Consider the following 14,800-nt stretch of genomic DNA (forward strand, 5'->3'; position numbering starts at 1 on the left):
CTAATCTAAACTGGAAAATACCAGCATGTCCAGCTGTTGTTAAGAACAGACACGTACATGGTAAGAGAAACATGAACTAGAAATTTACAGCCTGACAGACAAAAATCCGATTTCTAGGTAGAATTTTTTACCATATATGTATTTTTTGGCATTTAGGCATCGGACTAAAAATAAGACGGACCTGAAAGTATAAATGCTTACCATATTATGTACTAAATTAGAAGGCAAGTTGATTAGCTATGTCATAAATGTTTAAACTGTAACATCACAAAACAAGATGACCCCCCCAAAAAAAAAACTGTTTGAGTGTGTTGCAAGAAAAACAGTTTTGATATTATATACAAAATTAGAAGTACCATTAAAATGCCAATATGCGCCTAAAAATAAAGACTTGCCACATAGAAAAGCAGTGTGTACATTTAAATGTATAACCAGTTACTTGCTACCCACAGTGCCTGGGGGATGGGATAAACCAGACTGAGTTCCTTCAACAGTATGTGTATTCCTACGAGTGTTGATATGAAACCAAAGCACATTTATTATTTTCTTCCAATACATTAGCCAGTCTTTAAAAGAAGCCAAATACCAAAAGACTAAAGGAGGGCAAGCGTCCACTTGTCATAGTCTAGTTTTATAAAATACAGTCGTTTCCAACAGAAGAGCCTCATCTGCAGGGCAGGTCCACCCACATATGTGATCTATACCATCGGTCAGACCATTTGCAGGGGAGTTAAATTGTCCCCGGTCAGGGTGACCTTAGAAGACTCGCGCGGCCCAGCCTGCCTCACTCAGGTGAAATCCCGGCAGCGGGATCACCCAGCCGAGGAGCTTTTCTCCCTGGGCCAGGTGACTGGAATAAGTACCGTAAAGCCCAGGGGGAGGCAGGCTGTCGAGTGGGGCTGGGGGGAGTTCCTCTAACAGGCCCCCTCTCCCGTCAAGGAGCGCCCACATTCAGCGGAGGCTGAGGTTCCCTAGACCCCCCATCCTGGAATTGCGGGTCCTCCGCACACGCCTGCTCAGCGCCTTTGTGGGTTATGCGCTCGTCGCCGACCCCGGGCTGGCAGCGGGGCGGCGTGTTAAGTTTCCTTGACACATTCCCACCCGGCTGAACGCAGCCCTGCAGCGCCGAGACCCGACGACTCCCGCGCGTCTCCCTCCCTCCCCACAGCCACTGCCTCCCAGATTCCAGCTTAGACATTCATTTCCCCGGCTGTTTTTCTCCGGTGGGGAAAACAATGGACCGTTTCAATCTCCTCTCATCAACAAAGGGCTCTAAGATGCAGAAGCGATGCTTTCAATGGCATCCTTGCGGGCTGCTTTATAGACGACGAGGGGGCGGGGGAGGGGCGGGGGCCGGCGCCCAGCTCACCTCTCGCAGCTGCTCCAGCTCCTGCTTGAGGCCGTCGCACTCGGCCTCCAGCTCGTCATACTGCTGCTTGAGGGTCAGCTTCTCCTCCAGGACCACCAGCCCGTACTCGGCAGCCTGGATCTTCTCGTGCGTGGTCTCGGAGAGCTCCTTGCTCAGCCGCTCTATCTCCGCCTTGTAGTGGTCCACAGTCGGCAGCGCCTCTTCCGCGGCCATAGCCCCGGTGGCCGGAGGGGGCAGGAGGGGGGTCGCGGGGTGGGGGAGACGGAGAAGGCAACGGGGGGGCGGGGGAGGCAGGGAACGGAAAAGAAGCGTGTGGAGGGCTGCAGGAGCGGAGCGACGTCCCGGCTGCTCCTCCGGCAGCTACACCGCCCGAGGCGCCGACGGGAACCGCAGCATGGAGCGCGCAGGGGACGGGGTCAGGGGCGCGGCGGCGGCTGCGGCGGCCGCATGTGTCCTGCGGGCCGGCCCCTGCCTGCGGTCGGCTGCCGCGCGGCACGGCCCTGGCCGCGGCGGCCGGGGCGGCGACGGGCTCCCGACTCTGGGGCTCAGAGGCGCCCGGCCGCCAGGCCCCGCGGGCAGCGGCCCCGCAGTCTCCCCGGACGCCGCGCGCGCCCGCTCCGCTCCCGCCTCTCCAGCCACCTGCTCCCCGCGGCCGCGCTGCAGCGGGTGCGGAATGGTGCGGCCCCGGCCCGCCCGCTCCCGCCCTCGGCGCCGGGCGGGGGGCGGGGAACTGGGCGGAGTCAGCCGGGGGGGGGGGCTCCGACCGGAACGTCCCGAGGCGCGTCCCGCGGGGCGCGCAGGGCTGCGGCCGAGGCGCCGGGGGGGCGCGCGGGGCCGGGGCCCAGGCCCAGGCGGAGGCAGCCGGGGGCGCGCGGGGAGGGAGCCTCCGCCCTGCACCCCGCCGGGCTCTCCGAGGCCCGGAGTTCCTCCCAGGGGCTTCTCGCCCCGGTGGACGGCAGAGCCCCCGACCGCGGCACCGGCGCCCCTGCTCTCTCGCGGCCGCCGGAGCCCAAGCTCTGAAAACTGCCCGGACTCGGCGCCTTCCCCCGAAAAACAGCAGACAGTGCCGGACGCGCTCGGGGCCCGCGCATCCTTCCGCTCTAGCGCGGGCGCTTCCCCGGCCGCGGGGACCCAAAGCCTGCCAGGGGCGCCCCGGGGCGCCGCTTCCACCCCACCCTTCCTCCCTGCCCCTCCCCCTGCCTTGGCCTGGTTCACCTCACGCTCCACAAGCTTATTCCCACCTAAGGAAAGTCTTTGCTAAAGATTGCTCGCCCCCGTCCCAGTGTTCTGTGCCCAGGCTGTCGCAAGACCACTATCTACTCAGAACAGAGCCCAGGAAGCCTCCAGGTGCCACTCCCTCTTGCCCCAGGGGTTCTGCTCCGTGGATCCTTCAACAAAGGGAAGCGGCATGAAGTTTCCTGAGCGCAGTATCAGGAATAAACATTTTCAAACCCTGCAATAAACATTTTCAAACAGTAAGAGCCGACACAGTTACTGAGACCGGGCGCCAAGCGCTCTCGAGCGTGGCACAGGCACTCTCTCCCGGCCTAACCACACCTCTGGGCAGGAGCCATGATCCCCAATTTACAGGTAGCGAGAGAAAGACAAGGTTGAGTGATTTTCCAAAGTCCGGCAACTGACTCTTCAGTGGTGACGCCGAAGCTGAGTCATAACAACACAGCCCTGAACTGGGTCATTGTGTTGGCTTCGCTCATTACTGACCCAAACCCGGCGACTAAATGTTACCTGCCCTTAAAAAGGCCACTTGAGTCAGTGTGAAGAGCAATGATGAAGAGTCACAATAGGAGGCGAAGGCAAAGTCGGAGCGAGAGGGAAGAAAGAGTAGCGAAGAAACAGGATGGAGAACAACCGAGGAAAGAAGAGGCAGGCGCGCCCAAGGGGCAGTTCCCGTGTGACCCGGAGGCCGGGGCTGCGGGCAGGAGACCGGCTCTGGAGGGGAGGGCCTGACCGGATGCCTCCCTCCCTCCTCAGCCTTCTCTCAGTGGCCAGGAGTTGTTCTCTCTCCTCTCTCTGTCTCTCTCCTCTCTCTGTCTCTCTCTGTCTCTCTCTGTCTCTCTCTCTGTCTCTCTCTGTCTCTCTCCTCTCTCTGTCTCTCTCCTCTCTCTGTCTCTCTCTGTCTCTCTGTCTCTCTCACACACACACACACACACACACAGGAGCTCTCTGACTTAGGCCCTCACAAAGCTTTGACTAACAGGCTCTCCGGCTGTGATTTCACCTGCCTCCAAAACAGACAAGACAAGAAAGCTTCCTTGCAGATGCTGACAATTACAGCATAAGATTCTCTGATAGGGGAGGGAGGGAGGGAGGGAGGGAGGGAGGGAGGAAGGAAGGAAGGAAGGAAGGAAGGAAGGAAGGAAGGAAGGAAGGAAGGAAGGAAGGAAGGAGGAAGGAAATGGGACGCTTAAAACTTGCAGTCACTGAGTCCAACCTGGCGGAGAAGCGGGAGGGTAATGACCGCATCAGGTCACCTGTGCTGCCTGGGGCTCCCGCTGCAGCTGAGGAGCCCCATGTGCCCCTGCAGCGCCCGCCCTCCATCGCAGTGACGAAGGCTCGTGAACTGCCGAAGAGGAAAAAGATGAAACCTGTCACCGCAGTTAGCCCGGCTGCCGCCTTCCAGCATGCCCCTGGCCACCCCTCGCTCTGCGAAGTGTCAGCGCAGCCCTTCCAAAGGGATCTTAACACGCGGACATGGCCTGCGTCCCCCTTTCCCTTGGATAGAACACAGCGTGGCGTTTGCCTCCGTGACTTTCCTTTCTCGGAGTCACATTGCCGCCCATTCCCTGTGCCCCGTGCTGTACCACTTTCCTGACTGGTACACTTTTGTTAATACATCCTGTCCGACTTCATTCAGGCGTGTACGGTATTCTAACACTTTAAGATTTTGCTTATTACAACTTTGCGTCTTCCTATGTTGGTATTTAACTTGAAGAAAGTAAACTTATTTCCTTAAACTGTCTACCATACTCCGCTAACACTGCACAGCTACATTTCTCTTAGTCTCGTGTGTATGTCAGATGTATCATGTATATACAGATAAAGAGATAAAGTAGAAATATAGGTATGAGTGTAGACATAGATTCAGATAGATAGCTACATCAATGACAAGTATGTAGAAAATTATTTTTTAAACCATTCCTGGAAGTAGGGTTGCCTCCTATTTCTTTATCCTAGCAGCCTCCAATTACATATGGAACTTCCTTACTTACAAATATTTAGGAAAAAATGTATTTTATGACTTAGTCCCTCAAACCAACGTCTCACCAACGTTGTCAGCATAAATATTGTATTGTTTTGTTCTCACTCATTCATTCAATTATTAAACAGATGTTTATGAAGGACCCATTGTGCCCTAGGTACAATAGTAGGCATTGTGAAATCAGTGACCAATGAGATGTCAATGGTCCCGCACCTCCTGGAGCTTCTGTTCTGGGAGGGATGAACAAACAAAAAAGAAACCAACAAAACATTCAGAAAACAGACAGCAACAACAAAAAAGATAAATTAATACAATAATTCCAAATCGTAACACTGACAGGCAGGATGCAGCACAGTGGTTAGAGAAGAAGCTAGTCAGCCAGGGTCAAAGCCAGCGTAGCCGCCTGCTGGCTGTGCGTGCCTAGGTTGCCTCATTCTTAAAGAAGGGATGTCAATATAACCACCGATGAGACTGTTGTGAATAGAATAATGTTCGACACCTAGTAAGCAGCATATGTTCTGTTTTTTAAGTTTTTAAAGAAAAACAGGATAAGATTGAGGTAGAAAAAAGAAACAACAGGATGAGCAGTGGAGGTCGCTCTGAAGAAGTGAAATTTGTCTTAGTATATAAACAACATGAAGGAAATGGATATGCAAAATGTGCCGAAAGAGCTTTCCCGAAAGGGGGAACCACCAGTGTTTTAGCCTAAAGCAGAAATGAGCTTGGCGAATGCAAAGAATAAAGGCCAGAGTCTGAGGCTTATTAAGCAGGTAAGAAGATGGAATTTGGGTGTCGTACACCTGAAACTAATATAATGTTATATGTCAATTATATCTAAATTTTAAAAAGAAGAGACTATGGTCTTGCAAAGTGCAAACACTCACAGAGTAAACAGTTTTCAAAGCAAATGAGTTTCACACCACACGAAAACCAGAAGAGACGAGATACTTCTGTTTAGTTTCTCAGCATGCATTAGAAAAATCTTTATAGCATTTTGTTATCGAATTTATTGGGGTGACATTGGTTAATAACATTATATAGGTCTCAGGTGTACAGTTCTATAATACATCATCTGTATATTGTGTTGTGTGTTCAGCACCCCTCGTCAAGTCTCCTTCAGAAAAATCTTCAAATAGCCCTAGTGACTGAATCAGCCCTAAAGTCAGAATAGCTGGTAGGTTGTGAGTTGTGATTTTAACTGCCAGAAAGGACTTCTAAATCCCCTGCCCTTCTTTCTGATTCCGTCAATGATGTCTGAAACTCCTTTGATAATAGAGAAAGAGGTCTATCATCTTATAGTTAGAGATAAATTTAAAATGCAAAGAATTGTTAAATTTACAGTTATGTGTGCTTTTTATTTTTTCCTAATTCTGATAATGGGTTACGTCAAGGAAGGAACTGAATGGTTGAGAAGGAGGAGACTGGGAACATTGAAGACAAATATCATCTAATTCACATTTGCACCTAAGGCTGGCCTTGCACCCAGCTCTTCAAGATTTGAATAGAATTCCTTAATATGTTTCTTTCTGCTAAATTATGTCCCCTTTTCTTCCTTGTGATGATCCCAGTATTTATAGATATTCTGAACCTGTTCAGAAGCATTCTTTTGCATAACAGCTTCAAAAAAGATTAAGGAATTTGAGTTTTAGTGTCAGAGCAGTGGGAGGCTTTTGCTTATTTAATCTGGAAATGAAATGATTTGATTTGTATTTTAATATCACTACTACGTGCAAAAAAATTGGAGATACCAAAAGATAGACGTGGAGTCACTCACTCCTTAGGAAGCTGTTGTGAACGTCTAAGAGAAAGAACATGGTGGCCCAGAAAATGGTGACTTTTGGGCAGCCCCTAAGGATGGGGGCTGGTTGCTAGGGAAACCAACCAACATTAAAGGATTGGAACTTTCAGCCCCACTTCCTGACCTCTTGATCTGTGGAAAAATCCACATGTCCGGTGTCAAGAGTGTAGTAGTGTGAGAGTTAAGGAGATACACAGAGGAGGTGAACCGATCACCAATGGCCAATGCTTTAGTCAATTATGCCTATGCAATGAAGCCTCCATAAAAGCCCAGAAGGATGGGGTTCAGAGAGCTTTTGGGTTGGTGAACACATCCATGTGTCTGGAGGGTGGTGCACCCCAATGCCATGGGGACAGAAGCCCCTGTGCTCAGGATCCTTCCAGACCTTGCCCTATGTATCTCTTCATCTGGCTATTCATCTGTATATTTTATTATATCCATTATAATAAACCAGTAACTTAGTAAGTAAACTGTTTTTCTGGATTCTGTGAGCTGCTGTAACAAACTAATCAAAACCAAAGATTGGGGTGTGGAACCTTTGATTGATAGCCAGCCGTCAGAAGCACAGGAAAGAACCTGGACTTTCGAGTGGTGTCTGAAATGGGTTGGGGGCAGTCTTATGGAACTGAGCCTTTAACCAGTGGGATCTGACACTATCTCTAGGTCAGAATTGAGTTAAATTGTAGGACATGCAGCAGTTGTCACAGAATTGCTTGATCTGTGGAAAATCCACATGTCTGGCGTCAGGGGTGAAGTAGTGTGAGAGTAAAGGAGATACACAGAGGAGGAGTGTTTCTCTTTATAGTGTGAGTCCCATAATGTAACTTTTTGCCAGACAAGCTGAGTCAGGTCCCAGGTAATAGCAGAGGGTAGATTAAGCTAGAAGCTCACAGCCTTTACTCAGGATTCTGAAATAAAACTTGGGTTACGGTGGCTCAGTAATCACCTCATACACTAACATGTCCTGGGGAAGAATTAGTTATTTCCTGGTTAGACTAGGATCCCAGGTCCTGGGAAAAAGAATTTTTATGTCCCAACATAAAACCAGAAACCTTCTTTTCTTAGGGAAATAGAAAGAGCAGACATTAACCTTCAGTCATCCCACTTCCAAGCTGTTTGATGTTATGTGGGGTCTTTACCTGCTCCAAGCCTCCACGACCTCATCTATAAATAAGAATGACTGCATCTCCTCTATGGAATGAGTGCTAATTTCTTTCTCCTTCCCAGAACCCTCCTTCTTACTAGGCCCAATACTCGTCAAGGATTTAGGGATTAAGGGGCAAAGACGGAGATAAAAAGCTTGTAGATGAGAAACTAGACCTGTTCTCGTGCGGAAGCTGTTTTGGATGTCATTAGACTGTAATTTAAGGAGACTCATACTGGAGAGCTCACATTTAATGTGCATCAGAATTTGTGTGGAAGTTAAAATAGCCCCAGGAGTGTATATGGAATAAAGAAGAGGGCTGAGAATGGATCCTGGGCAACACCCATACTTAAGGGGCAGATAGGGATCCTCGAAGGTGATGCCGTTTTTTCCAGAACTCTGTGTGTGTGCATGCGTGCGTGCATGCATGTATCCATATGAGCACTCACTATTAAAATAATCTCCAGCTTCTCTAATTCAAACTTTCTCTCTACCTATAGGAGCTTCCCCACCCCCACCTGCCACACTGGTGTCCTAGGGTAGGGCATGGTTACAGAGGGTGCTCATACAAGGTAATGAATGAGCAATCCAGCAAAGTCTTGTGGAAAAGCAGCCGCCAGTTTAACGCAAATGCAGGAAGGAACAAGGCCCTCCCTATCTCTCTGTGAGAAGAAATGGGTGTAGACCCTGGGACACTGGTCATGGACATGTTGTTATTCAAGTGCAAGTGTATCTGACAGGGTATGAAGGCTCAGCTCTCGAGCCTCTCCTGGGCACAGAAATCACCTGGCCCTGGACGCTTCCTGCGCAGCTCCAGGGATTAGCTTCTAGGTTTCTGAAGGGCCCTATGGAAAACCTGCTTGTTGCTACCCTTCTCCCCAGTGTTTCCCCACCTTGTCTGTATGCCACCCCCAATATACTCCCACCTGCCAAACAAATCAAATTAAGACAAAACCTATTTTTCTTCTTTTCCCTTGATTTGATGGCCACTCAAATCTAGGACCCAAGCAATTAGCAACTGAAAACTGGTGCCTCTTTCTGAGATATTTCCATCTATCCAGAAAATGCTTTCCATTCTTCTATTGCAGTAAGTAAAAGGGAAAAAATAAGATTCCATATTAAGAAAAACAGAAAATTCATATCTTGCTACATACATCTTAAATATAGTTGAGATCATATAGTTTTGTATCCTGCTCTATTAATTTAATGTTTTAGCCTAAGACTTTTTTTTTTTAATCAAAATACTTCCTGAGCATCATCTTTAACAGCTGCATAATCGACCACTTCCTATTATAATATTTTAAAATCATTCCTGCCTCCAATCTCATGGTCCCCCCCTTTTTTAAAAAAAAAAAGATTTTTTATTGAGTTTTAGAGAGAGGGGAAGGGAGAGAGAAAGAGAAACTTCAATGTCAGAGCAAAACATCGGTCAGCTGCCTCCTGCCCACACTGGGGATCCAGCCAGCAACCTGAGCATGTGCCCTGACCGAGAATCAAACCAGCAAACTTTTGGTGCCTGGGATGACGCCCAACCAACTGAGCCACACCAGCCAGACCCTGTGGCCCTTAAGGTACATGAAACTGACAAAATGGAAAAGTTAAATCCCAGGTACTTGTTGGAAAATGCAATTCTCAATCTCATGCCTCACAACGCTGATCAAAGGGAGGGTCATTTGAAGGATATCACCCCACTCACCCAGGTACTCGATAATCTCCAGACCAGTATAGAACGAGGTGCCTGGCCCACGTCCTGCTCACCAGTACTGTGTTTGGACGTTGCATCATGAGGCCCCATGAGAAAAGCTGGAAGACTCAACCCAGCGGAAGTGGTCATCTTGTCTACCCAAGGATGCTGTTGAGGTCGTTAGCCATGACCTCATATAGCATCTCTTTTTATAAGAACCTTCTGTTTCTGTGGAATAAATCTGTGTCTGGTCTTACTACCAAGAATAGCTGGTCTTCTCCAGAAAACTGGTCTAATTTTATCTCATGAGTACCATGAATTATATAACTGATCAAATTTTCCTTTATCTACTGGCTGCTAGAAAGCTTCTAGGCAAACATGTGGCCTTCTATAGCAAGTGAATAGGTCTAATAATATGTATTTTAGTCTCATTCCTAGCTCTGTTTTATGTCCTCACCATTATTTTTTTTTTCTTCTACAGAATTCTTGAAATGATCTTGCATTTTTATATAGCTCTGCCTGCTGCCTTAGCTGTTTTTCAGAACTAGGCAGTGGAGCACAGTGGTTCAGGGTCTGGCTCCAGAGTTGGAGCCACTTCTTTTCTGTGTGCACTTGGGCAAGTGAGGTACTTAGCTTCTCTGTACCTCAGTTTCCCCCTTTGTAAGACAGGAGTAATAGTATTGCCTCAGAGAGTTCTGATGAGAGTTAAATGACAAAATACATGCAAAGATCTCAGGTTTGTGTTTAGCTCATAGTCAAGTATTTAAAAAGGAATTTTTAAATAATTAAAAAGAAATACTTTCAATCATTCTATTGCTGGAGCTTTACGTTGTATAGAACTTACTCCCAGTAGAATTACTGGGTCGAAGAGCATGCATATTTTGAAGGCAGTATGCCAATTTTTTAAATTTTTTTTAATTGAGTTTTTAGAGAAAGAGGAAGGAAGAGGGATAGAGATAGAAACATCAAGGAGAGAGAACATCATCAGTGGGCGGCCTCCTGCACGCCCCCTGCTGGGGATCGAGCCCAAAACCCAGGCAGTTGCCCAGACTGGGAATCAAACCGATGACCTCTCTGTGCATAGGTTGATGCTCAACCACTGAGCAACACTGGCCAGGCTTTTTCTTCATCTTTTACTGTTAATTACTACACATTATGCCGTTTGATAAAACCTCCATTGCTGACACACAAACTTATAGAAAAAACAAGTAAGGAAACAATTAGTTTCACAGCATGTAGGGGTCAAGGTTAACTCATTCAGTCCCCAACAATGTATTATGGCTCAGGCGGTAGGCCTGGTTCTGGAGATAAGACTCAGTCCCAGGCTCACCAATAATAGCATAAAACTAATATAAAAGACACCAATTGAGCGTTTTATCTATGAGATATTCTGAAAGTAGTGAGACCTACTGTACAAAGAGAACTCTTTAATAAAATAAACCCCATTGATGAGCAAAGAGCAAAACACAACCCCCTTTGCAACAAATAGCTAAAAGGATTACCTAGTAAGTAGGCCTAATAACCCAGGAGGATTAGTGTGCAAATAACATGATTTTACTCCAACAAACACAAAATCTGATCTCTCTGCTGAAATGTGCTAAAATTGTTATTAATGATGGTCCCTTTTCCTTCAAACGTTTTTTCTTAATTTTCTGTGTTCTGCTAAATGTTTTTACTTATGTATTGAAATTAGTTTTGTTTTGGGATTTTTAAAAAATATATATCTTTATTGATTTCAGAGAGAGGAAGGGAGAGGGGGAGAGAAAGAGAGACATCAATGATGAGAGAGTCGTTGATCGGCTGCCTCCTGCACGCCCCTGACCGGGAATCGAACCACGGTCTCCTGGATCCTAGGTCGATGCTCAACCGCTGAGCCACACACAGCTGGGCTTGACACTAGTTTTTAATAAGCATGAAATTCCTCCTTTGTAAGATGGGTTTTTTTTCTTTCTAATATGATTTTTATTTTTTTCCTTTTTATTGAATTAATTGGGGTGACACTGGTTTAAAAAATTATAGATTTCAGTTGCACAATTTTACACCACATCATCTGCACACTGTCTTGTGTGTTCGCCCCCAAGTCAAGTCTCCATCCACCACCATTTGTCCCACCTCTACCTTCCTCCACCTCCCTCCACACACACACACACACACACACACACACCCCCGGCAATCACCACACTGTTGTCTGTCTCATTCATTTTTTTCTTTTTTTTTCTTTTTTGCCCATTCCCTCCACCCCACCCCCCACTCAGCCTGTAAGATGATGTTAATAAAAAGAAACATAATTCATTTTTAAAGTAACTTCATAGCAAATTTTATGAAAGGTCTGCAATCCTGCCGAGATACACTTTATATTTTGAGACAGTCGCTAATAAAACTTAGCTTTGGTAACCCTCAGGACAGCTACCATAATGAATGCACCAAGAAGATGAGCTAAAAGCTGGTACGTTTGAGGATTTAAGACAGTAGACGTGTTGTTGTACAGCAAAGTAGGAAGAGACGGTTCATTTGTATACTTGTCACCGTTCTCTGAAAAGTGTCATCAAAGGAAGAACAGGTCCTGGGAGGGAATGAGCAGGCGAGAGGCTGAATGCAAAGCAGAGCTTCACTCTGTTGTATCTGGTTTGTGGCAGCGGCAGGAAATGTTCAAGCTGCCACTTGGTGACACCTCAACAGTGGACTGACATTCTCTGCTGTCAGTACCCTGGGAGTGGGGGGGAAAAGCCCCCTGGAATCCTTCAGGAAAAGCAATATCCTTGTCTCTTGTCAATGCTCTTGACAGGCTATAGGACAACCTGTCAGCTAGATGGAGGCACTAAATTAATGAACATTGACCTTGAAAGAGAGGGAAACAAACTAACGGGTTAGCACAGAATAATCAATGAAGAAATTTACTTTTTTTTAAAGTTGTTAAAATGTGCCCATTACTAAGGCGCTGAGTGCAGGAGCAGTTAGAAGGCATTCCTCTCCCCTCTCAGTTCAACACGACTTCCCATAAGTAGTTAGAAGTCCTTTGATGCAACATCTCATATAAGATTGTTATACTCATGTAGGAGCAGAAGGCAGGCTTTATTTGGCCAGATTCCTCCAGAAATAAATTTAAAACAGGTAAAACAAAACAAAACAAAAATCTAAGTATTTAATTTCTTTGAAGCAGCTCACCATCTTATTTAAAAAAGAAATATGTGAATATTTTAATGAGTTTATATATGGAGCTACCTAAAACTTTCAGGAACAACTCCTTAGCTATGGCGAGAAGCCACCCTTTCCCTCTCAGTCCACGGGAGGTGCCAGTCATTCCTCATGGCTCCCATGCCTACAATTCCATCTCAATCATTCTATCTCTACTAGTTTTTCCAGAGCTGCTGCTGAATCGCAGTCCATTTGCTCTCGGCCTTGCGGCAGTAACCAATTGAATAGCTCTCCTGTGAAGAAAGATCTTTCTTTAAGGAAGCCTATGGCAGATCCCCCATTCAGTGCCAATTCCAACCCCTCCTAGCTTGCCATCCTTCACTCCATATGCTGGGAAACTAAGGACTCTGGTTTTTAGATTCCCTTGTGGCCCCACTTCCATCTATGACCAGGTTTTGCCAAGAAAGCCTGGGAGACTTGGAGGGGGAGGGAGCCCAGTGAGGAGGCAGCTGCTCCGAGGCTGACTGGCTCCTATGGTGGAGACGATTGATTCTTCCAGGGCTGCTGGGGAGAGAGTCTGCTGACCAAGCCCTAGTGCCACAGGCGCCCAGTGCTTAAGTGCATAAGTAGAGGTGTGGTTGGGAGTTTCTTCAAGCTGTGCAGCATTCAAGCTTGGTCCCTGGCACTCTAAGATACCCTATACCCTGAAATAAGTCCCTTTCTGCTTAAACGAAGTAGTGCATTACTTGGTTTGCAACTAAGACAAATATAAGCCTGCCCCCCCTCCCCGAAATGCATGAACATTTTGAGGATCCAATCAACCCAGATGTAAAAACTGGCTCTACCAATTGCTAGCTGAGAGGCCTTGGACAAGTTCCCTCACCTCTCTGTTTTCAAGTTTCCTGTGCCATAAAAGAGGGTGTAGGAGAAGGCTAATGCCTAGACAGGGGGCTGCCATGAAGAGTCAGTGAATTAAGGTCTACAACCGGGTGGGGGTGTTGGCTGACACATAGTATCCTCCATACATCATTGTTTCCAACATTAAAATATATATATATAATGTTTATGTCAGAGTAGACTGCCAAACCATTTAAAGAAAAGTACAGGTAGGAATCCAGTGATGGGCAAGGAAAAGTGTACAGCTCAAAATTAGGACCAAAGGAAAAATAAAATTGAGGTCACAGCATCAGATGACATACTACCTAGAACTTAGTCTGGTCTAGCACATTATACCAGACTAATGTGCTAGAAAGATCAAATTAACTACCAGTTAGAAACTCATGCTCTTGCAAGTAAAAGAAAACCCAGCTTCAGGCTTAAACAAATAATAGATAAAGTTTCTCACAAAACAAGCCTAGAGGCAGGTTATTGCTGGCAGCAGTTCAGCTGCAAAATGATGCCATCAGAGACTAGGCCCTCTTTCCACCCTGCTGTGCTCAGCGAGTCGGTGTTTGTCTTCAGGTTTGTCGTCTCAAGGTTAGGGAGGGCTGCTTCCGCTGCCCTAGGCATTCCCCCAATTCAAGCCAACAAAAAGGGGAGGGGACAAGAGACTTTTCTTTTGATGCCTTTGTCTTGTTTTTAAGGAAAAGGAGCCCATCCCAGGTTAGCTCCACTTCCATCTCATTTGCCAGAATTGGTTCATGTATCCACTTTAAATAAATTATTAGTCAAGGGAACAAAATTATAGCAACACTTTAATTTTTAAAAATATCATGTTGGTTGTGTGGTTTAGAAAGGGAAAGTAAGATACTCTTGTTTCAAAGAAGTGGACAAATGGGTAGATTGAAGCAATTAAATCAGGCTCTTTTTGCTACTTACCCCCTGAAAGTCCTTGCGCAGTTCCAAGGAGGGGAACCTTTCTCATAACCACACACAACCCTGGCCTTTAGATCTGCTAGGAATCCAACAGTAAACAGGTGGAGAGATGGAGCAGGCCCAGGAACAATTATCTGTGACTAAGAAAGCATACTGGCAATAGAACGAGTCCCCAAAGTATCTTAAAATTTAAAAGTCAAAGTGGGGTGTGTGTGTGTGAGTGTTGGTAGGGAGGGTGTTGATTCTTGTCTGGCCCAGGTTGGAAACTATTTTGGTTGACAGACTTCAGTGTAAGAGTCAATGGGTACTGGCAAGACTTGGTGTCAAAATCATGGCATCCTTGTGGATTCACAATAGCCAGGACACAGGACAAAGCTGGGGATTTGGGACGCTGTGGCCAACTCCACTAGGAAGAAACGAGAAAGCTGTGCAGGGGATCTGGTCCATCACCAAATGGGCTGGTTAATGGTAGGACTCAAATCCCAGTAGGCACTTGAGAAGAAGTTCATTTCATCAAATACGACACATAAAATGTGGAGTGGGGGAGAAGAGGGAAAGCTATACCTGTGAACTTTACTCTGGGTTCTGTCAGGAAATCAACTCCAGATCCTCCCCACGTGACATGTTGTGGATCC

General features: G+C 46.8%; 1 protein-coding gene across 6 annotated transcripts in view; it reads right to left on the reverse strand.

Annotated features, from left to right (window-relative positions):
- Positions 1–1,669, reverse strand: part of BICD1 (BICD cargo adaptor 1) — a 168,450-nt gene extending 166,781 nt beyond the window's left edge. For 5 of the 6 annotated variants that reach the window (XR_013998103.1, XM_081127014.1, XM_081127017.1 and 2 more), the window contains exon 1: positions 1,370–1,644. Coding sequence is in view for 5 of the 6 variants with exons in the window: in XM_081127014.1 (XP_080983140.1) it covers positions 1,370–1,582 (213 nt within the window). In the remaining variant the exon portion in view is untranslated. Of the gene's footprint in view, positions 1–1,369 lie in introns of all 6 variants that reach the window. The other variant, XM_081127016.1, reaches the window with a different exon arrangement.
- Between the last annotated feature and the right edge of the window lie 13,131 nt (positions 1,670–14,800).

Source organism: Miniopterus schreibersii, assembly GCF_964146895.1.
Source record: "Miniopterus schreibersii genome assembly, chromosome: 2".
Classification (NCBI taxonomy): Eukaryota; Metazoa; Chordata; class Mammalia; order Chiroptera; family Miniopteridae; genus Miniopterus; species Miniopterus schreibersii.